The sequence below is a fragment of the Alosa sapidissima genome, chromosome 15 (assembly GCF_018492685.1).
Source record: "Alosa sapidissima isolate fAloSap1 chromosome 15, fAloSap1.pri, whole genome shotgun sequence".
Taxonomy (NCBI): domain Eukaryota; kingdom Metazoa; phylum Chordata; class Actinopteri; order Clupeiformes; family Clupeidae; genus Alosa; species Alosa sapidissima.
Window position 1 is genome coordinate 4,182,101 of NC_055971.1, and position 19,572 is coordinate 4,201,672.

At 45.0% G+C, this 19,572-nt stretch overlaps 1 protein-coding gene across 8 annotated transcripts in view; it reads left to right on the forward strand.

The window, feature by feature from the left end:
- The window catches only part of ryr1b (ryanodine receptor 1b (skeletal)), a 65,548-nt gene that overhangs the window by 13,353 nt on the left and 32,623 nt on the right, over positions 1 to 19,572 (forward strand). For all 8 annotated transcript variants that reach the window (XM_042063870.1, XM_042063877.1, XM_042063872.1 and 5 more), the window contains 55 exons: positions 179 to 257; positions 341 to 453; positions 585 to 684; positions 818 to 911; positions 1,083 to 1,157; positions 1,279 to 1,435; positions 1,592 to 1,756; positions 1,947 to 2,068; positions 2,252 to 2,438; positions 2,646 to 2,781; positions 2,898 to 2,993; positions 3,116 to 3,234; positions 3,323 to 3,456; positions 3,570 to 3,811; positions 3,913 to 4,105; positions 4,294 to 4,510; positions 4,684 to 4,788; positions 4,926 to 5,029; positions 5,192 to 5,275; positions 5,448 to 5,607; positions 5,779 to 5,926; positions 6,028 to 6,233; positions 6,361 to 6,535; positions 6,759 to 6,967; positions 7,063 to 7,412; positions 7,567 to 7,702; positions 7,921 to 8,081; positions 8,211 to 8,376; positions 8,484 to 8,570; positions 8,686 to 8,912; positions 9,344 to 9,788; positions 10,111 to 10,674; positions 10,785 to 10,985; positions 11,108 to 11,219; positions 11,308 to 11,451; positions 11,964 to 12,237; positions 12,547 to 12,664; positions 12,768 to 12,900; positions 13,056 to 13,150; positions 13,263 to 13,398; positions 15,656 to 15,839; positions 16,202 to 16,310; positions 16,402 to 16,522; positions 16,736 to 16,905; positions 17,055 to 17,275; positions 17,389 to 17,479; positions 17,595 to 17,735; positions 17,826 to 17,986; positions 18,115 to 18,193; positions 18,305 to 18,394; positions 18,505 to 18,648; positions 18,759 to 18,836; positions 18,955 to 19,030; positions 19,222 to 19,345; positions 19,434 to 19,549. In XM_042063870.1, coding sequence (XP_041919804.1) covers positions 179 to 257; positions 341 to 453; positions 585 to 684; positions 818 to 911; positions 1,083 to 1,157; positions 1,279 to 1,435; positions 1,592 to 1,756; positions 1,947 to 2,068; positions 2,252 to 2,438; positions 2,646 to 2,781; positions 2,898 to 2,993; positions 3,116 to 3,234; positions 3,323 to 3,456; positions 3,570 to 3,811; positions 3,913 to 4,105; positions 4,294 to 4,510; positions 4,684 to 4,788; positions 4,926 to 5,029; positions 5,192 to 5,275; positions 5,448 to 5,607; positions 5,779 to 5,926; positions 6,028 to 6,233; positions 6,361 to 6,535; positions 6,759 to 6,967; positions 7,063 to 7,412; positions 7,567 to 7,702; positions 7,921 to 8,081; positions 8,211 to 8,376; positions 8,484 to 8,570; positions 8,686 to 8,912; positions 9,344 to 9,788; positions 10,111 to 10,674; positions 10,785 to 10,985; positions 11,108 to 11,219; positions 11,308 to 11,451; positions 11,964 to 12,237; positions 12,547 to 12,664; positions 12,768 to 12,900; positions 13,056 to 13,150; positions 13,263 to 13,398; positions 15,656 to 15,839; positions 16,202 to 16,310; positions 16,402 to 16,522; positions 16,736 to 16,905; positions 17,055 to 17,275; positions 17,389 to 17,479; positions 17,595 to 17,735; positions 17,826 to 17,986; positions 18,115 to 18,193; positions 18,305 to 18,394; positions 18,505 to 18,648; positions 18,759 to 18,836; positions 18,955 to 19,030; positions 19,222 to 19,345; positions 19,434 to 19,549 — 8,674 coding nt within the window. The remainder of the gene's footprint in view (positions 1 to 178; positions 258 to 340; positions 454 to 584; positions 685 to 817; positions 912 to 1,082; positions 1,158 to 1,278; positions 1,436 to 1,591; positions 1,757 to 1,946; positions 2,069 to 2,251; positions 2,439 to 2,645; positions 2,782 to 2,897; positions 2,994 to 3,115; positions 3,235 to 3,322; positions 3,457 to 3,569; positions 3,812 to 3,912; positions 4,106 to 4,293; positions 4,511 to 4,683; positions 4,789 to 4,925; positions 5,030 to 5,191; positions 5,276 to 5,447; positions 5,608 to 5,778; positions 5,927 to 6,027; positions 6,234 to 6,360; positions 6,536 to 6,758; positions 6,968 to 7,062; positions 7,413 to 7,566; positions 7,703 to 7,920; positions 8,082 to 8,210; positions 8,377 to 8,483; positions 8,571 to 8,685; positions 8,913 to 9,343; positions 9,789 to 10,110; positions 10,675 to 10,784; positions 10,986 to 11,107; positions 11,220 to 11,307; positions 11,452 to 11,963; positions 12,238 to 12,546; positions 12,665 to 12,767; positions 12,901 to 13,055; positions 13,151 to 13,262; positions 13,399 to 15,655; positions 15,840 to 16,201; positions 16,311 to 16,401; positions 16,523 to 16,735; positions 16,906 to 17,054; positions 17,276 to 17,388; positions 17,480 to 17,594; positions 17,736 to 17,825; positions 17,987 to 18,114; positions 18,194 to 18,304; positions 18,395 to 18,504; positions 18,649 to 18,758; positions 18,837 to 18,954; positions 19,031 to 19,221; positions 19,346 to 19,433; positions 19,550 to 19,572) is intronic.

Sequence of the window (19,572 nt, forward strand, 5' to 3'; positions counted from 1 at the left end):
CTTCTCTCCATTCTGCCCTCAATGACTGATTTTTCTCTCTTGAATATTTTTTTTTTATCATACAGCCCCAATTCATGTAAAGGTCTTGGTTTAATAGAAAAAGAATAGTCAGACAAATTGAACAGTGCTAACATGTGTGCCATCAATGTGTCTTTCTACCCTTTTTTGCAAACTCCAGTACCTCAGTTGCTTGACCACGTCACGCTCACTCACAGATAAGCTGGCCTTTGATGTGGGCCTGCAGGAAGACTCCACAGGTACCGTCCTTCCATACCTTAAGAACCCACCCCACCTGGATAAAAGTTTTCAACTTTAACACTCTGCTGTGTATTCCCCTCAGGTGAGGCATGTTGGTGGACCATCCACCCTGCTTCCAAACAGAGGTCAGAGGGTGAGAAGGTCAGGGTAGGTGACGACCTCATCCTGGTCAGTGTGTCATCCGAGAGATACCTGGTGAGCCCCAGCCAATCACATATCCACTGAGCAGCTTACTCTGTACTACAGCGGTGTAGGGGACACCTTTTTGATCTATATTGTGTGTGTGTGTGTGTGTGTGTGTGTGTGTCTATCACTTATCACTTCAGCATCTCTCCGTTGCCAGCGGTGACCTCATGGTGGACGCATCCTTCATGCAGACGCTCTGGAACATGAACCCAGTCTGCTCGGGGTGTGAACTTGCAGAGGGTAACGTCCAATTTAGATCCAATCAAGATTTTAGATCTAATTGCTAGTAAAGATGAAATTTTCATGTTGCGCTCGTAGCACAGCCAGTGTTATAGCCTAGCACAGTCATTGCCTGCTGTCCTTCCCTCTGTAGGTTACGTAACAGGAGGACAGGTCCTCCGATTGTTCCATGGCCACATGGATGAGTGTTTGGCTATCTCCCCACCTGACCAAGGAGAGGAGCGCAAGTAAGTGACAGCAGACAGCAAGGCCCTAGTCAAAGATGTCATAACCCTCCATTCTTACTTCTGTCTGTAACTCTAAATGGAACTCTGTTGTATTTCAATGTTAGCACTCATTCAGTCCTGAAGGACTTGATACTGAAATCACTGCCCTCTCTCTTTTTGCTCTCTTTCTAGGATTGCTCAATATGAGGGGGGTGCGGTTTGCAGTCAGGCTCGTTCTCTCTGGAGACTGGAGCCTCTGAGAATCAGGTGAGTCCTGCCCCCCCCCCCCCCCCCCTTCCAGTAGTGCCATTAACAGACTCCCCCTCCTCAGATGCTGGCATGTTTTTGCTCCGTATGTTGAGTTTTGTCCCTTCCTGTGCCTCTGTAGTTGGAGCGGCAGCCACATGAAGTGGGGTCAACCCTTCCGTGTGCGTCACATCACCACAGGACGCTACATGTGCCTGGATGAGGAGAAGGGCATGATGGTGTTGGACCCAGAGCGAGCAAACACAAAAATGTCTGCCTTCTGTTTCAGAGTGACAAAGGTCAAATATCTTAATTGTGTGATCAAAATGCTACTTTGTGTCTTCATTAAATTATCGATATTGACAGTTGTGAGTGTGCTGTTTTTCATTTCGATCCTTCTCGTTTTTCACGTTGCCTCATCTGTGGTTCTATCTCTCTCAATCTATCCCGAGCAGGAGAAAGTGGAAGTGGCAAAGAAGCGTGATGTGGAGGGCATGGGAATACCGGAGATCAAGTATGGCGAGTCTTTGTGCTTTATGCAGCATGTGTCCACAGGACTGTGGCTCACATACGCTGCCCTTGACGCTAAAGCTGCCCGTCTGGGAAACCTCCAGAGAAGGGTAAGGCACCAAACTGATGCTGTCACTATTATCCACTAAGAACCTGTTGTCATTAAGCATTCATACATCTCCTAAGCATAACGGTATTGTCAATGTTGCTTTTTTCCCTACTAGTTGTCTAAATGTGCTTTTACCCATTTTATTTATCTCTGTTTTATTAATCTTCTATCTCTTTTTTTCTCATTTCCAGGCTATACTGCACCAGGAAGGTCATATGGACGACGCGGTGTCTTTGTCTCGCTCTCAAGTAGAGGAGTCTCAAGCTGCTAGAATGATCTACAGTACTATAGGCCTCTTTAGAGTTTTCAACAAGTAAATTCTCAAATTCTCAAAAAATCAAAATTTTCAAAAATGTAAAAATGGTCAAACTGTTGTTTAATTGTATATTATACTGTAATGTTCTGTGGGTGTTTTTGGATTTTAAAAAGCAGTAAATGATTTTGGTGTTTTATTGTGTGGTAATGGGAGTCTTTCATGTTCCTTTGCTTCTCATAGGGGTTTGGACTCCCTCAGTGGGAAAAACAAATCCCCTGGCAGCGTCTCTCTGCCGCTGGACGCTGTCATCCTCTCCTTGCAGGATCTCATTTTCTACTTCCACCCTCCTGATGAAGAGCTGGAGCACGAGGAGAAACAGACCAAACTGCGATCACTCCGCAACCGCCAGAATCTCTTCCAAGAAGAGGTGTTTTATTGATCATTTGAGTCCATTTATAAACAGTTGACTAGACTGATTTCTCAAAGTAAAATATAAAATAAATGTGGATGATTCAGCAAAGTAAGAACAGGGACTGATGCTTTGTTCAATTAATCATTCATCCCCTGTGAATGCCTATACCAAATGCCTTTGCAATTGTTGTTACCATCCTTGTTTGATTTGGTTTGATGTTAGGGTATGATCACCATTGTCCTGGAATGTATCGACCGTTTGAATGTGTACAACACTGCTGCCCACTTCTCTGAGTTTGCTGGTGAAGAGGCTGCAGAGTCATGGAAGGAGATTGTCAACTTGCTCTATGAGCTGCTGGGTACATCACTGTGTATTCCTGAACTGGGGTTTTCTTCCATTTACACTCTAAACATGTAGTCCCTGTGGCTGTGCAGTGTTTGTTTAAACTAAAGGAATTTCTCATTTTTCCCATAGCCTCTTTGATCAGGGGAAACCGTTCAAACTGTGCCCTGTTCTGTGATAATCTGGACTGGCTGGTTAGCAAACTGGACCGCCTTGAGGCTTCCTCTGGTAATTCTACTATTTCCTCAATAATCCCTAGCTGTTACAGTTCTTAAATCCTGACAACCGATGTCTCTCTTTTCTGAAACTCACACTTGACTGGGTTTGTTCTATTTGTTTTTGTTTGTTAGGTATTTTGGAGGTGTTGTATTGCATTCTGATAGAGAGTCCTGAAGTTCTGAACATAATTCAGGAGAACCACATCAAGTCAATCATCTCTCTCTTGGACAAACATGGTCGCAATCATAAGGTCAGAGGTCACACAGATCACACATAGCACTTCATTATAAACACTGACTGTACCCAGCCCATCTCACACCCCTTCTGTTTCCCTTCAGGTTCTGGATGTGTTGCGCTCTCTCTGTGTGTGTAACGGTGTAGCTGTGAGGTCCAATCAGAACCTCATCACAGAAAATCTGCTTCCTGGTCGTGACCTTCTGCTGCAGACCAACATAGTTAATTATGTAACCAGGTGAAGCACTTCATATTTCTCCAAACAATTTTGCGTTAGTCATTTTGGGTGTCCTTGTCATTGTACTTCATAAGCACCACATGAGCTTATTTTCCTCTCCTCTGCTTCCTCAGTGTTCGACCCAACCTTTTCCTGGGGACGTGTGAGGGATCCACCCAATATAAGAAGTGGTACTTTGAGGTGATGGTGGACTACGTGGAGTCCTTTGTGACTGCACAGGTCTCTCACCTGCGCGTGGGCTGGGCCATGACCGAGGGCTACAGCCCTTACCCTGGTGGTGGAGAAGGCTGGGGAGGCAATGGAGTTGGAGATGATCTTTACTCCTATGGCTTTGATGGCATTCATCTGTGGTCCGGTAAGCGTGGTGCTAAAGTAGTTGGAAGTGGACACTAGTTACTACTTTAGCTAATGTTGGTGCTAGGTTGGCATTGGCTAACCCATTTCTTTCTCGTCCAGGACATGTGCCTCGCCAGGTGGCATCTCCTGGACAGCACACGCTGGCAGCCGATGATGTGGTCAGCTGCTGTCTGGACCTGTGTGTTCCAAGCATCTCCTTCCGCATCAACGGCCATCCTGTGCAGGGCATGTTTGAAAACTTCAACTTAGATGGCCTCTTCTTCCCAGTCATCAGCTTCTCAGCGGGAGTGAAGTAAACTCTTTGGACTTATATCTAATGGGCTCATGTCTTAGAGAGTGACTGTTAGTGGGTCTCAAATATACAGTAATGTATTGGCAGATCGTGAGTGGCTGAGGTGGAATCAAATTGTGATACTGCACTGTTGCATGTGAAACACTGATCCGTGGTCCTCACTGATCAGGTTGTCCTTTCAACCGCAGGGCACGCTTCCTTTTGGGTGGCCGTCATGGGGACTTCAAGTTCCTGCCTCCCCCAGGATATGCCCCGTGCTACGAAGCCCTGCTTCCCAAAGAGAGGATGCGCATTGAGCCCATTAAAGAGTACAAGCATGACTTTGAGGGTGTGCGCAACCTGTTGGGCCCCACACAGTCCCTCTCACACACCTCCTTCACTCCATGTCCCGTGGACACTGCTCAGGTACCAACATCAGCCGCTGGCTTCATCTTTGTCGTCTGAAATCATTCTCAGGATGTTTTAAGGATGTATGCTTTATAGCTTCCAAGACTTGCAAGTTGCTGTATCAGTTTTCAGCAATACATACATGACATATATACTGTATAATGTATACTAAGCATATCCACTTCTTTCAGATTGTGTTGCCTCCTCACCTGGAGCGAATCCGGGAGAAGCTGGCTGAGAACATCCATGAGCTATGGGCAGTGACGCGCATTGAGCAGGGCTGGACTTACGGAGTGGTGAGTACATATGAATCAGAAAATAATATATACAGTATTGTTAACTGTTATGATTATGATTAAAAGCTCCTGAACTGGTGGCCATCAGGTCAGTAATTGTTTGAAACTCATTGCTATTCTACTCTTCTCTTCCTCAGTTCAGGGATGATAATAAGAAGCTACACCCCTGCCTCGTGGACTTCCAGAGTTTACCAGAGCCAGAACGGAACTACAACCTCCAGATGTCTGGAGAAACTCTCAAGTGAGTGAAACGCTAGCCATGTTTAATGTGTAACACTCATCATTTCCCTCTTCTAAAGTTCCATTGAAGTGTGATCTCTAGTTTCAATCTCTAGTCTAATCCTCTGTCTGTTCTTCATTGTTCTGACGTGGTCACTGTTTGAATGTGTACTCTTTTGAACAGAACACTGCTGGCTCTGGGCTGCCACGTAGGCATGGGGGATGAAAAAGCAGAGGAGAATCTGAAGAAGATCAAGCTTCCCAAAACGTACGTGTCTGAAGCTTACAATCATTAACCTCTTGCATGAGACAAGTCTCCTTGCATGAGACATGTCAGCATCACGTCTGTTGCTTTCTCTCTCGGTGCTTCTCTTGCATGAGACAAGTCTCCTGAGGACGTCAGCATCACGTCTGTTGCTTTCTCTCTCGCTGCTTCACAGTTACGTGATGACGAGTGGATACAAGCCAGGCCCACTGGACCTCAGTCACGTCAAACTGACCCCCAATCAGAACCAGCTGGTAGAGAAGCTAGCAGAAAATGGACACAATGTTTGGGCGAGGGACCGTGTGAGGCAGGGTTGGACCTACAGCATAGTCCAGGTATTTGCCACTTTGGTACCATTCTGCAACGTTTAAAGCACGACCATACTTTTTCTTAATGTTTGGACAATGTGGGCATACACTATGACTTGAAACATCAAATTATTTGAAACAGTTCATCTTGTTAAAAAAGGTTATGACTTTGAATGTAACTATTTGATCTGTCTAAAGGATATAATGAATAAGCGTAACCCTCGTCTGGTGCCTTACAACCTGCTGGACGAGAGAACAAAGAAAACCAACCGTGACAGTGTGAACAATGCTGTTCGCACTCTCATTGGATACGGATACAACATTGAGCCGCCTGACCAGGAGAGCAGTAAGTGTAGAATTTGATATTGTACAATCATGTTTTAATGATGCACAGTGTATCCTCTGAACTGGTTCAGTGCATTTCACTCTGTCCCAAATCTCTTGCAGCTGGTCATGGACTTGATAACTCTCGTGGAGATAAGGTGCGCATCTTCCGTGCCGAGAAAAGCTACGCCGTGACCCAGGGAAAATGGTACTTTGAGTTTGAAGCGGTGACCACGGGTGAGATGAGAGTTGGTTGGGCCAGACCCAATGTCCGGGCCGACACAGAGCTGGGAGCAGATGAGCTGGCCTATGTCTTCAATGGGAGCAGAGTGAGTGCTTCACTCTCACATATTCTTTAGGGCAAATGATCAAAAATCTAAATCACTTCTAATGCCTTAACCTGCTAGAAGTCCACATGTGACAGTCTGTAACTCCTGATTCATCTGTCTTACTCAGGCTCAGAAGTGGCACATTGGAAATGAGTCATTCGGCCGACAGTGGCTATCTGGCGACGTGGTTGGTTGTATGATTGACCTGACAGAGATGAACATCATGTTCACACTGAATGGGGAGATGCTTATCTGTGACTCAGGCTCTGAGATGGCCTTTAAAGACATAGAGATTGGAGAGGGTAAGAGACATGGTGACTACTCTACACTGTTAGTATACAGTCAAATGGGAAAGCATAGAAACAAGTGCACCACATATGTAATGCACCTCTTTGAAGATAGAGAAGTAAAGGTAAAAAGACACGTCTATGCAGGCCGAACATGCAGGCCGACATTCAATTACAATCTTACAAAACTACATTTTTGTTCTGTGATCATATTTGGACTGTGTCATTTCTTTTGTAGGTTTCATTCCTGTCTGTACACTGGGCTTGTCCCAGGTGGGCCGCATCAACCTTGGTCAGAATGTTAGTAGCCTGCGCTACTTTACCATTTGTGGTCTTCAGGAGGGCTTTGAGCCCTTTGCCATCAACATGAAGAGAGACATCACCATGTGGTTCAGCAAGAGTCTGCCTCAGTTTGTGCCAGTGCCCACTGATCACAATCACATAGAGGTGCAGTAAAGTATGCAGTGCATCCTCTGCTAGCTGCTCTCCAAAGCAAGATATAGAGCACGTGTTATATCTCTCTCTGTTCTCTGTTCTTTTAGGTGTCGAGTGTAGATGGCACAGTAGACAGTGCCCCCTGTCTGAAGATGACTCACAAGACCTTTGGCTCCCAGAATGCCAACACGGACATGATGTTCTTCAGACTGAGCATGCCTGTGGAGTTCCATGAGACCTTCAAGGTTCAAGCGGGCACCACGCCTCTTACCCGAGCCCTCACCATTCCTGAGGATGAGGTGCTGGAGATCGACCCCGACTCTGAGTACGAGCTTCTGAAGAAATCAGCCAGTCGCAAGGAACAGGATGAGAAAGACAAGGAGCCGTCAGTCCCCAAAGACACGGCCAGTGTCAAGGAGAAGGAGGACACTGTCTCAGAGAAAGGAAAGAAGAAGGGGTGAGCAAAGCAGCAATGGCAGCCATGTTAGGATTAGGGCTTTAGACAAGTTGAGCTGTCAGTCACTTTTGTAGCTGTATTCTATTTGGCATTGCTACCAGGGTCATGTATTTTCTCTTATTTCCTGTGTTCTGTTCACTGCCCTGTGCTCTAGTTTCTTGTTCAAGGCGAAGAAAGCTGCTATGAACACCGCAGCGCCTCCTGCTCCTCCACCAACTGTGCCCCGATTGGTGGAGGATGTGGTCCCTGATGAACGAGACGACCCAGAAATCATCCAAAACACCACCACTGTGAGTTACTAATGCCTGTCTGTGTGTGCTGCGGCTAATCCACTTTGAAAATCTCTGTTTACTCTAAACCTAATCTTCTTAGTCTAATTCTATTCAGGCAATGCGCATATAAAAATGTAAAGGTTGAGAATGTGTTGTGAAGGTTATTTCTGACACTTTCATTCAAGTAAGGGTCTTTGCAAAACCTTGTGACTGTTGCCCTCTCTGTCTGTTCCCAGTATTACTATTCAGTGCGCGTGTTTGCTGGCCAGGAGCCCGCAGGTGTATGGGTAGGCTGGGTCACCCCTGACTTCCATCAGTATGACCTCAGCTTTGACCTCAGTAAAGTGCGCAACGTCACTTTGACAGTTGGGGACGATAAGGGCAACATTCATGACAGGTGAGGTGAAGAAATGGTTTCACATGTTTTGGGATTTTTGAACTGCTCTAGCAGAGGCGTACATCATGTGAAATGGCATACATTGCTCTGTCAGTATGTGTACTCTCGTTTGCTTTGTTCGCCTCTCAGCATGAAGCGCAGTAACTGCTACATGGTATGGGGAGGGGAATTTGGGAGCAGCAACCAGCAAACTCGGTTTAGCCAAGAAGACTTTGTCATTGGCTGCCTGGTTGACCTGGCAACAGGTCTCATGACTTTCACAGGCAATGGTAAAGAGATCAACACCTTCTTCCAGGTGAGCATGCAAATGCTTTTGAAGTTAGGATATAGGAGGAAATTGTTTTTATGTTTTATCTTTATGTTTACTTTACTCATCTTGGATTTTGTGGTTCTATGTTTAAGGTGGAACCAAACACCAAACTATTCCCAGCAGTGTTTTCTGTGCCTTCAAGCCAAAACATGCTGCAGTTTGAGCTTGGCAAGCTGAAGGTGTTCACCTTTTCAGTGTCAAATTTCTTTACAGTCTCTTACTAAATGCATATTTTCAAAAGATGTTTTACTTCCATTCAGGTTTCCAGTAACACCTCTTCTTTTGTGGCTTTAGAACATCATGCCCATCTCTGCGGCCATGTTCCGTAGCGATCACAAGAATCCTGTGCCTCAGTGTCCTCCTCGGCTGAATGTGGAAATGCTGACACCGGTCATCTGGAGTCGCATGCCCAACCACTTCTTGAAGCCAGAGGTGGGCCGTGTGAGCGAGCGGCTGGGCTGGATGGTAGAGTGCACGGAGCCCCTCACCATGATGGCCCTGCACATCCCAGAGGAGAACAGGTCAGAACCAGTCGCTGGGCTCCAATTAAAGCCAATCTATGTGCCGCATGTAGGCTTCCATATTCCTGCGGCAGCAAAATGTTTTAGAATACACCTAGTTTCTATAGCAACTGGTACATTAATGTTACATCTCACTGCAAACAGACACACACCTTGACTATGGCAACACACAACAGAGCTCAAACTCATCCAGAACTCAGTAGAACTTTGAGTTAATATCATATTTTGTCACCTGGACCATAATTTGACCTTTAGAGCAACCATACATACTGTACGTAATGGAATATGATGACTAAAATGTTGTATGAAGTCTCTATTGGTCATAGAGAAGTTGATGTTGATGTTAGTTCAAGGTATCATAAAATAATGCACCCGCAAAATCTTGACCATGTAACTGAGTATCTTCAAATTGTTTCTCATGTTGCATGTAGGTGTATAGATATCTTGGAGCTGTCGGAGCGTTTGGACCTGTTGAAGTTCCACTACCACACGCTCATGCTGTACTGCGCTGTGTGCGCTCTGGGGAACAATCGCGTGGCCCATGCGCTATGCAGCCATGTAGACGAGTCTCAGCTCTTCTATGCCATTGAAAACACATACCTGCCAGGTCCCTTGCGCAGTGGCTACTACGACCTGTTGATTAGCACCCACTTGGAGTCAGCCAAGCGCAATCGCCTGGGCACCAATAGGGAGTTTATCGTGCCCATGACCGGGGAGACCCTCAGCATTACTCTGTACCCAAGTGAAGACAAGTCCCACGCACTGCCTGGCGTGGGCCTCACCACCTGTCTCAGGCCAAAGCTGCACTTCTCTGACATCAACTTTGTGGGCACTGACCCGGACCTCTACACCCTCAGTCCAGTCTTCCCCTTACAGGTACGCATGTTCTAAAACTACTGCACCTACAGTAGCCGCGGTTTATACATTGATTTGGCAACATTTCTTCAGCTATGAATTTAATACACAGGGGCAGTTAATATGATATTATTATGGGTTTGATATTTTAACTTGCATAAAACACTGCCCTGCGGTTTATACACAGTGCAACTAATACACAGGAAATTACTGTAAATGTGAATAATGTTAGATGTTATGTTTACTCTGAGAGTAATTATTCTGTGACAGAAATTATGTTTTTCTATATACACACTACTTTGATTTAATTTGCATGATACATTGGTTTTGATTGTGTTTACAGGACCTTAAGACCAGGGCCCTGAGCATGCTTACAGAGGCTGTGACTGATGGCAGTCAGGCCATGCGTGATCCTGTGGGGGGCAGTGTGGAGTTCCACTTCGTCCCCATCCTGAAGCTGATCAGCACGCTGCTCATCATGGGCATCTTCAATGATGAGGACACCATGCACATCCTCAAAATGATCGACCCAAGTGTGTTCGGCGCCAAGAAGGAGGAAGAGGAGGAAGCAGCCGAAGAGGAGGGAGAAAAGGCCGAGGGAGAGACCAAGGAGGAGGGAGAGGAGGCCAAAGAGGAGGAGGAGACTGCTGCCGCTGAAGATCTGGTGGACGAAGGGGTCGGTGAAGAGGAGGAGGAGGAGGCAGAGCTGAAGGACTTGGACCAGGAGGAAGGCCTGGAGGAGGAAGAGCAGGAAAAAGCAGAGAAGGCCGAAGAAAAGGTAGATCGAGAGAAGGCGGAGGAGGAGAAGGAAGTGGAGGACACTGGAGAGGCTGAGGCAAAAGAGGAAGAGGAGTGTCCTGAGGAAGGACTTCTTCAAATGACATTACCTGAGTCTGTCAAATTGCAGGTATCGTTTCTCCATCACCAGTGAAATGGTTTTTTTTAAATATTACAGCATGTGATAAGCACTATGGTTCTGTCTATTACTCATCGCATCTCTCTTCGTCTGTCATGTAGATGTGCACCCTGCTGGAGTACTTCTGTGACTGTGAGCTCAGACACAGAGTTGAAGCCATCGTGGCTTTCTCGGATCAGTTTGTGCACAGTGTGCAGTCCAACCAGCGTGAGCGCTACAATGAGCTCATGAGAGCGTTCACCATGTCGGCTGCGGAGACCGCTCGCAAAACGCGCGAGTTCCGCTCACCTCCACAGGAACAGGTGCAGCACACTCTTCTGATTCCCTTTCCCATACGATTCAAATGCCACGCAAAGGTCAAGCATATACTGTATGCCATGAGTTACTTATGAGCTGTGATGGTCTTTTCTTTCGTTCTTTCCAGGTGATAATGTTGACCAATTTCAAGCATGGTCCTGAGGAAGAGGAGTGCCCTGTCCCAGACGATGCTCGGGAAAGTCTTCAGGAGTTCCATAATGACCTGCTAGCCCACTGTGGTCAGTCCCACGACACACTGAGCTCTCCCTTCTTTTTACAACATCCACTGATTACCCAGAGGATTAACATTCTCTCCCTCTGCCACAGGTGTGCACGTTGAAGAGGAAGAGGAGGAGGAGGAGGTGGACACATCCCTGAGCGGAAGACTCCTGAGTCTGCTGGAGAAGGTGAAGAGCTTGCGCAAGAAGGACGAAGTGGTGGAGGAAGAACCGGAGGAGGAGCCCAAGCCCAGTCAGTGATACATCATTCATCACTTACAGAACAGCATGCCTGAGCATGTGTCTTATGAGAACAGAAGGATCAAGCCACAAGCAATCATTAATCATTCCACAGTCCTCACTGACATGTTCTCACTCCTTATGGCATGCATTTCAGTATTCATTTGAATAATAACACCCTATAGATCCAGCAGAATATAAAGACTGTAGAGCACAAGAGCAGATGCCATTCTGATCCAATCTACCTTGATTAGAGCTTTTTAATTTCCTGCCTTCCAAACTTATACTTCCCAGTTGTGGGCATTCTGCCTGCATTTTCTCTCTACAGACTCACAGTGCATCAAAAATAATAAAAAAGAATTGAGGCACTCCTGTGTGAAACAATAAAGAGCCCTTATGAAATACCCACGGGACATTTGCATTTAGTCACTGTTGATACATAAGCTGAACGTATGTATTATGTACGTTGGGGCCAGGCGAGGTCATGTCCAGGTGATAGATGCTTCTCTGTGTTCCTCCCGACAGGCACTCTGCAGGAGCTCATCTCTCACACCATGATCCACTGGGTGCAGGAGTCGTTCATCCAGAACCCAGAGCTGGTGCGGCAAATGTTCAGCCTGCTGCACCGGCAGTACGATGGCCTCGGGGAGCTGATCCGCGCCCTGCCCAAGGCCTACGTCATCAATGCCGTCTCAGTGCAGGACACCATGGAGCTGCTGGAGTGCCTGGGCCAGATCCGCTCCCTTCTCATCGTCCAGATGGGCCCAGAAGAGGAGAGACTCATGATTCAGAGCATTGGGTCAGTGGTCATGGAGGTGTGGATAGTTGAACATGCCCTCATTGGGTCAGTGGTCATGGAGCTGTGGATAGTTGAACATGCCCTCATTGAGTCAGTGGTCATGGAGCTGTGGATAGTTGAACATGCCCTCATTGGGTCAGTGGTCATGGACCTGTGGATAGTTGAACATGCCCTCATTGACATGAAATGTGTGTGTGGAAAATGTTGGTAGGCATGTTAGCGTTATAATGTATTGGTTGTACAGACCAATGTTTGATACTGGTTGTGCAAAGCTGATGCTAAATCTCATTCACCTTCTCTTGTTTTCAGAAACATCATGAATAACAAGGTGTTCTACCAACACCCTAACCTGATGAGGGCTTTGGGAATGCATGAAACCGTCATGGAAGTTATGGTCAATGTGCTAGGAGGTGGTGGAGACTCAAAGGTTAGCTCCCTCATGTTGCTTGATGAGTTTGGGCTGTTGTTATGCGTTATTGCACTACGAACTCACCTCACCTCCTCCTTCCGTCTCCCTGGCTTTGTAACAGGAGATTCGATTCCCTCAAATGGTGACCAACTGCTGTCGTTTCCTGTGCTACTTCTGTCGCATTAGTCGTCAGAACCAGCGCTCCATGTTCGACCACCTCTCTTACCTGCTGCAGAACAGTGGCATCGGCTTAGGTGAGAAACATAGTGACAGGCAACAAAAATATGGTAGCACAGATTAGTGGGGTGGGGATGGGAGCATTCACTAGGCAAGGGTGAGAATCAAAGATAATTTACTACCAATTGTGATTATCAGCAACTCCCTTCAAACCCATCCTCTGTGTTATTAGGCATGCGGGGGTCCACCCCTCTGGATGTGGCTGCTGCATCCTGTATTGACAACAATGAACTGGCCTTGGCTTTGCAGGAGCAAGACTTGGAGATGGTCAGTTACAGGACAACAGATGTGCTTTGAAATACATTCACCTATCGATTTAAAAATATTTACAATCTAACTATGATATTTCTTTAAATGTCTCCTCATGTATACTTTGTAGGTTGTGACATATCTGGCTGGATGTGGCTTGCAGAGCTGTCCCATGTTGTTGTCTAAAGGCTACCCCGATATTGGCTGGAATCCTGTTGGTGGAGAGAGATACTTGGACTTCTTACGTTTCGCTGTCTTTGTCAATGGTCAGTGTACTACAGAAAATACTCTAAATCAAATATGTTGAGTGGGTCAAGTGTTTTTGCTAATTTAAAAAAATGATCACAAAATACTGAAACTCTTTCGAAGGGCACCAACACTCAAAGACAGTTTGGTCAAAAGCCACTTACTATTATTTCAATACGGCTATTGAAATCATTCCAAAAAGCACCAGGGGGGGCTGAAACGGCTTTTACAGAGGGAAACTTTTTGGATCCATACATTAACCCTTAGAACCCGATTGACGCAAAGTGCGTCAAAAAACACAAACCTTTATTGCATGACAGAGCAGAAGTGGGGCTTTCCAACAAGACTACACACTTGTCTGTACGATCAAGTATGAAAATTAAAAAAAATCATGAAATTAAATCAAATTCCATCATATTTACAGTCTATACTTCTCTGTGTTCACCTGCACACCCATTACTCTCGTTTGAATTACTCGCGAACCCGTGATCGCATCGATATGGCAAGCATATCAGATGAAAGAGGAGACACAGGGCTATCCATTGGTACCATGTTTATCAATCCTTCTGGCTTATAAAAACAGACGAAGTGACTGCAAAATAATAACGTCATGTACAAACCAACGCTGCACACCCATTACTCTCGTTTGAATGACTCGCGGACCCGTGATCGGATAGATATGCCACGCATTTCAGATGAAAGAGGAGACTCAGAGCTATCATTTGATACCAAGCACATCCTTCTGGGTTATAAAACAGACGAAGTGACAGCAAAATAATAACGTCATATAGCTGGACTTACCCCACATTTTTGTCTGTTCTTGTGGCAAAGCATGTTTATAATCCAACGCTATCATGTGTTTCTCTATGGCAAAGCATGTTCATATTCCGGTTTTGAGATCCTAGTAAATTCCTGCATGGCATCCAATTCAAGGCTCACATTGCATCCCAATTTGTTCAACAAATAAACACTTTTTTTGCCTTTACTTTGTTCATGGCAATGCAGTAAAAAGTTGAGAATTATTATGACTGCATACACATATGCACACAGGCTAACACACAACCTCAGGTCAAGTCAGGTCAGATGAGTTCGTGTCACGGATATGGAGCGCAGAAAGGTCATTTTTCATCACTAAATAAAAAATGGCATTTATTTCTGTAAATCACACAGCACATATTTCTGTAAATTGCTCAGCCCCAGAGTATCCCTCCAACATGGCAATTATATTGCCCGATTCAGGACAGTCTGCCCTACACACACATGACATGCATGTAGAGCTGTGAGCTTGCTGTGGTGAGATACATGTCGAAATATAAGAATTTTTATAATACACTTTTTATATTTTAATTCTTTAAAAATCAAAATAAAATCAATGCTAGTATTAATACATGAAATGATCTGGCAGATCTGGATAGCCTAGACTCTCCTGAAAAAAAAACAATATATAATATGTGTGTGTGGCACTTACAATGACCAGAATAAATCCTTATGAATAAAGGTAGTGAACATGCCCTAAAAACAGCTTAGGGTTCTAAGGGTTAAGGGCTACATCCTATCCTGGACTAAATGAAGAAATTGACTTTTCTCCTTTTCTATGAAGTACCCCTTGTTTGCCTACTGTCTTACTTTTAAGTCTGTAATGTTATATCATGGACTGCCTTATATGTGATACTGCTACTGAATGTGATGACTCTTAATGAACATTGCCATAGTCTTCTAATATTCAAAGGCTGCACTATGTTTACCTGTTTGCCTGTGCCCAGGCACCTAGTTGTCTGTATCCAGACACTTTGCCATTAGGACTTAGGACTTGGCCTCTCTCAATGTATTTTTGAAACTGAGAGCTTATCTGGGTCCTATTAGATAGTAGACAGTTATTTTCTGTTATTATTTGTTATTGTATATTGTCTATTGTGCAAAATGGTGATGGGACTTTTATGTTTCAAAAGCATTTCACAATGCACTGATTCTGATTGGCCATTCCACTTTGTCACATGACATGGAATCCATTTTATAAGCACCTTTGTAAGAAGTAACAAAGTTTGCCCTGATGAAGACTGATTTGCAATCGAAACGCGTAGGCGTTATCCCTTAATAAAGGATTTTTAACTTTTTTCATCAACATCAGTATGCCTCGGATTTTTAAGACTACCACCTTCAACAAGGAACCTTTGGGACCTTCACACTTTGGGGATAGTCACAAGCTAAAAACTGAAACTCTTTATTGACCAAAAAAAGCAGTGTTGATGAAGCAGATGGCCTGTTTGTCTCCCGTAGGAGAGAGCGTGGAAGAGAACGCCAATGTGGTGGTCCGACTCCTCATCCGCCGGCCTGAGTGCTTTGGTCCGGCCCTGAGAGGTGAAGGTGGTGCTGGCCTACTGGCTGCCATTGAAGAGGCCATCAAGATCTCTGAGGATCCTGCCAGAGATGGACCCACAATCAAGAAAGACAGGCGCTTCATGTAAAATAATTTTTCAAAATATGTTCGTGGAGGGGGTACGGTAATTCAGGCAATTCAGTATCTTCAAGGTGTGGGAATAAAAAGTACTGTTCGATTTAGCATTTGGTTTGGAAGGTTATTTGTGCTAAAGTTGACAGGTTAATTTGGTATGGGACAGTTAGGGACACATATACTAGTACAACTACACATTAGATATGATGGACAAGAGTGGTGAGTGGTGACTGTCATTTTAAGCTGGGGGTTAGTTCATCTGATTGTGGATTGTTGACTACTTCACAAGTAAGGCACACTTACTTTCAAAATGTATCTGTAGGTTGTGGTGTTTGTCTCTGGAATTCTTCTTATGCTTTCTGTTCTGACAGGTTTGGTGGTGAACAGCTCGAGGAGAACAGGATACATCTGGGAAATGCCATCATGTCGTTCTACTCCGCTCTCATTGACCTGCTGGGTCGTTGTGCTCCGGAGATGCACGTAAGTCCATCTAGAGTGTAGAGGTCAGGTTGACTGACCTGATGTCTGAGAGCTTTCAGTGTAACATCTGATGGTCGTTTGTGCCCCACAGTTAATTCAGGCTGGCAAAGGTGAAGCTCTGAGGATCAGGGCAATTCTGAGGTCTCTGGTTCCCATTGAAGACCTTGTTGGAGTGATCAGTCTGTCTGTCCAGATCCCCACTTTTGGAAAAGGTGAGCAGCAGCAGCAGTGTATTTAGGACTGCAGCACCGCTGCAGCACATGCTCAGTTTTAGGAGTAGGGAAGGGTTTTTTTTGGATAGTAAATGGCAAGTCAGCGGTCATATTATGTACCACTATGCAGTATATCTAGTTCATAAACTGATTTTGACTGAAGTCTATGTGCCCCTTTCATCTTCATGCGTGCCTCAAATTCTTGTTGCCCAGAGGGTCAGATTGTGGAGCCAAAGATGTCAGCCAGTTTCGTGCCAGACCACAAGGCATCCATGGTGCTGTTCCTGGACAGAGTCTACGGCATCGAAAACCAGGACTTCCTGCTGCACGTCCTGGAAGTTGGCTTCCTGCCTGATATGAGGGCCTGCGCCTCACTAGACACGGTGCGTCTGGTTCAGCTCAAGAACTGAAGCACATACTATCCATTAATATACCAGATTATTTTAGTGTACTTAAAGTCATTTATCAGATGGTCAGATTACTGGGTCTATTTTGAGTAGTGTTCTGCATACTGCACTATCCGTGTCCGTAGGCTGCATTTAGCACCACAGAGATGGCTTTGGCTCTCAACCGCTACCTGTGCTCAGCTGTGCTGCCCCTCCTCACCAAGTGTGCCCCACTCTTTGCGGGCACTGACCACCGTGCCATCATGATCGACTCCATGCTGCACACCATCTACAGGCTGTCCCGAGGCCGCGCACTCACCAAGGCCCAGAGGGACGTCATAGAGGAATGCCTCATGTCCCTCTGCAAGTCAGTGTCTCATGTATTAAGGAGAATGAGTTTACACTTAAAGCTGATCACATCACTGGTCATTTCATCAAAGCTTTGACTGCTCTTATTACTTCTGTGCAACCCTTCCACAGATACCTACGGCCATCAATGCTACAGCACTTGTTGAGGAGATTAGTATTTGATGTTCCCATCCTTAATGAGTATGCTAAAATGCCCCTTAAGGTATGTTAGCGCAATAAAATGAAATAAAAATGTCCTTTAACTGTTCTTCATTAAAATGTGAATCAAATCTCATTTCTGTGTTTGTCTTAATTCTCCTTTTTATTTTTGCCCGTAGCTGCTGACCAATCACTATGAGCGCTGCTGGAAGTATTACTGCCTGCCAAATGGATGGGCCAATTTCGGTGTCACGTCTGAGGAGGAGCTGCATCTTTCTCGCAAGCTTTTCTGGGGCATCTTTGAGTCTCTGGCACACAAGGTGCGATTCAGTAAACTGAAAAGACAATTTTACAAATTCACATTGTTTTGGTATACCTGTTTTATGAATGATATTTCCTCTCCTCATTAGAAATTTGATGCAGAGCTCTTTAAGATCGCCATGCCCTGCATTTGTGCCATTGGTGGAGCCATCCCTCCAGACTATGTGGACGCTGCCTACTCTCACACTGAGAAGAAGGCATCTGTTGATGCTGAGGGCAACTTTGATCCTCGGCCAATGGAGACCACAAAGTGAGTACGGGTTGAAGACCAAATCAACAACAGTGAAACCAGCCTCTGATCATTTACATATAGATTGACTCATATGTGGCTCATATTATGCATGGAGAACTGATTTAATTATTTTGAAATGATTGCAGCACCATAATACCAGAGAGGCTGGATGGCTTCATCAACAAATATGCTGAACATACTCATGACAAGTGGGCCTTTGAGAAGGTGAGAAACGATAAATAAGCTCTTTTCTGCAAAATGATTTTGTAACGGAATATTGTGGCCTAGTGATAAAGTCTGCAATGTTAATTGTCTTTTTCATTTTTTGTCTATCAGGCTCAAAATAACTGGACTTATGGTGAGGTGTTGGATGAAAATGCCAAGACACATCCTATGTTGCGACCTTACAAGACATTCTCTGAGAAGGTACGCAGTCCTGCTTTTCTATTCTAGTATTCACACTTTGTTTTGCCAGACTTATCTCACAAACATTATTTGAGAAATTGCATCCAATTGTGGTGTCATATGATTGTCAGGATAAAGAGATCTACCGCTGGCCCATCAAAGAGTCCGTTAAAGCCATGCTTGCATGGGAGTGGACGATAGAGAAGGCCAGGGAGGGGGAGGAGGAGAAGGTGGAGAAGAAAACCTCCAGCAGGAAGGTGTCGCATACTGCACAGGTATCATTACGCATCTCAACAGTGGCCTAGAACTAGAAGACAAAGAAGTGTGTTTGGAATATGTGTTTTAAACTCAAAACATTGTTTTAATTACACTGCTTCTTTTACAGGCAACCTATGATCCCAGCCATGGATACAACCCACAGCCGATAGATTTAACTAGCATGGCACTCTCCAGGGAACTTCAGGTAATGCAAATTTCATATGTGTATCTCAGAAAAAGTTTGGAGAACTTTTATGAGGAAGGAATCAAAATGTAAACATGATTACACTTGCTTAAGCCCGTCTCTTTTGGTGTCTTTGTAGTCCATGGCTGAGCAGTTGGCTGAGAACTATCACAACACCTGGGGCAGAAAGAAAAAGATGGAACTCCAATCCAAAGGTCAGTGGACAAATGGACAAATGATAAATGCTTGTAGACACTGGTATCAATTGGTTCAGTCTGAGTAAAGGAGTTGGATTTGTTTGTAGATACTGGTATCAATTGGTTGAGTCTGAGTAAAGGAGTTGGATTTGTTTGTAGATACTGGTATCAATTGGTTGAGTCTGAGTAAAGGACTTGGATTTGTTTAGGGGGTGGTACCCATCCTTTGCTCGTACCCTATGACACCCTGACGGCCAAGGAGAAAGCACGCGACCGGGAGAAGGCCCAGGATCTGCTCAAGTTCCTGCAGCTCAATGGTTATGCTGTCACCAGGTAACTTAAGAATGAACTTGGAGAAAGCCTGTAACGTGGGTCATACATACACTCCCTCGTCATCCATATGTCATTGGTTTGTTTGCAGAGGTATGAAAGACATGGAGCAGGAAATCTCATCTATTGAGAAACGCTTCGTCTACGGTTTTCTGAAGAAGCTTCTGAAATGGATGGAAATTGCCCAAGAGTTTATCGCTCATCTAGGTACAGTTTAGTTGGTTTATTCT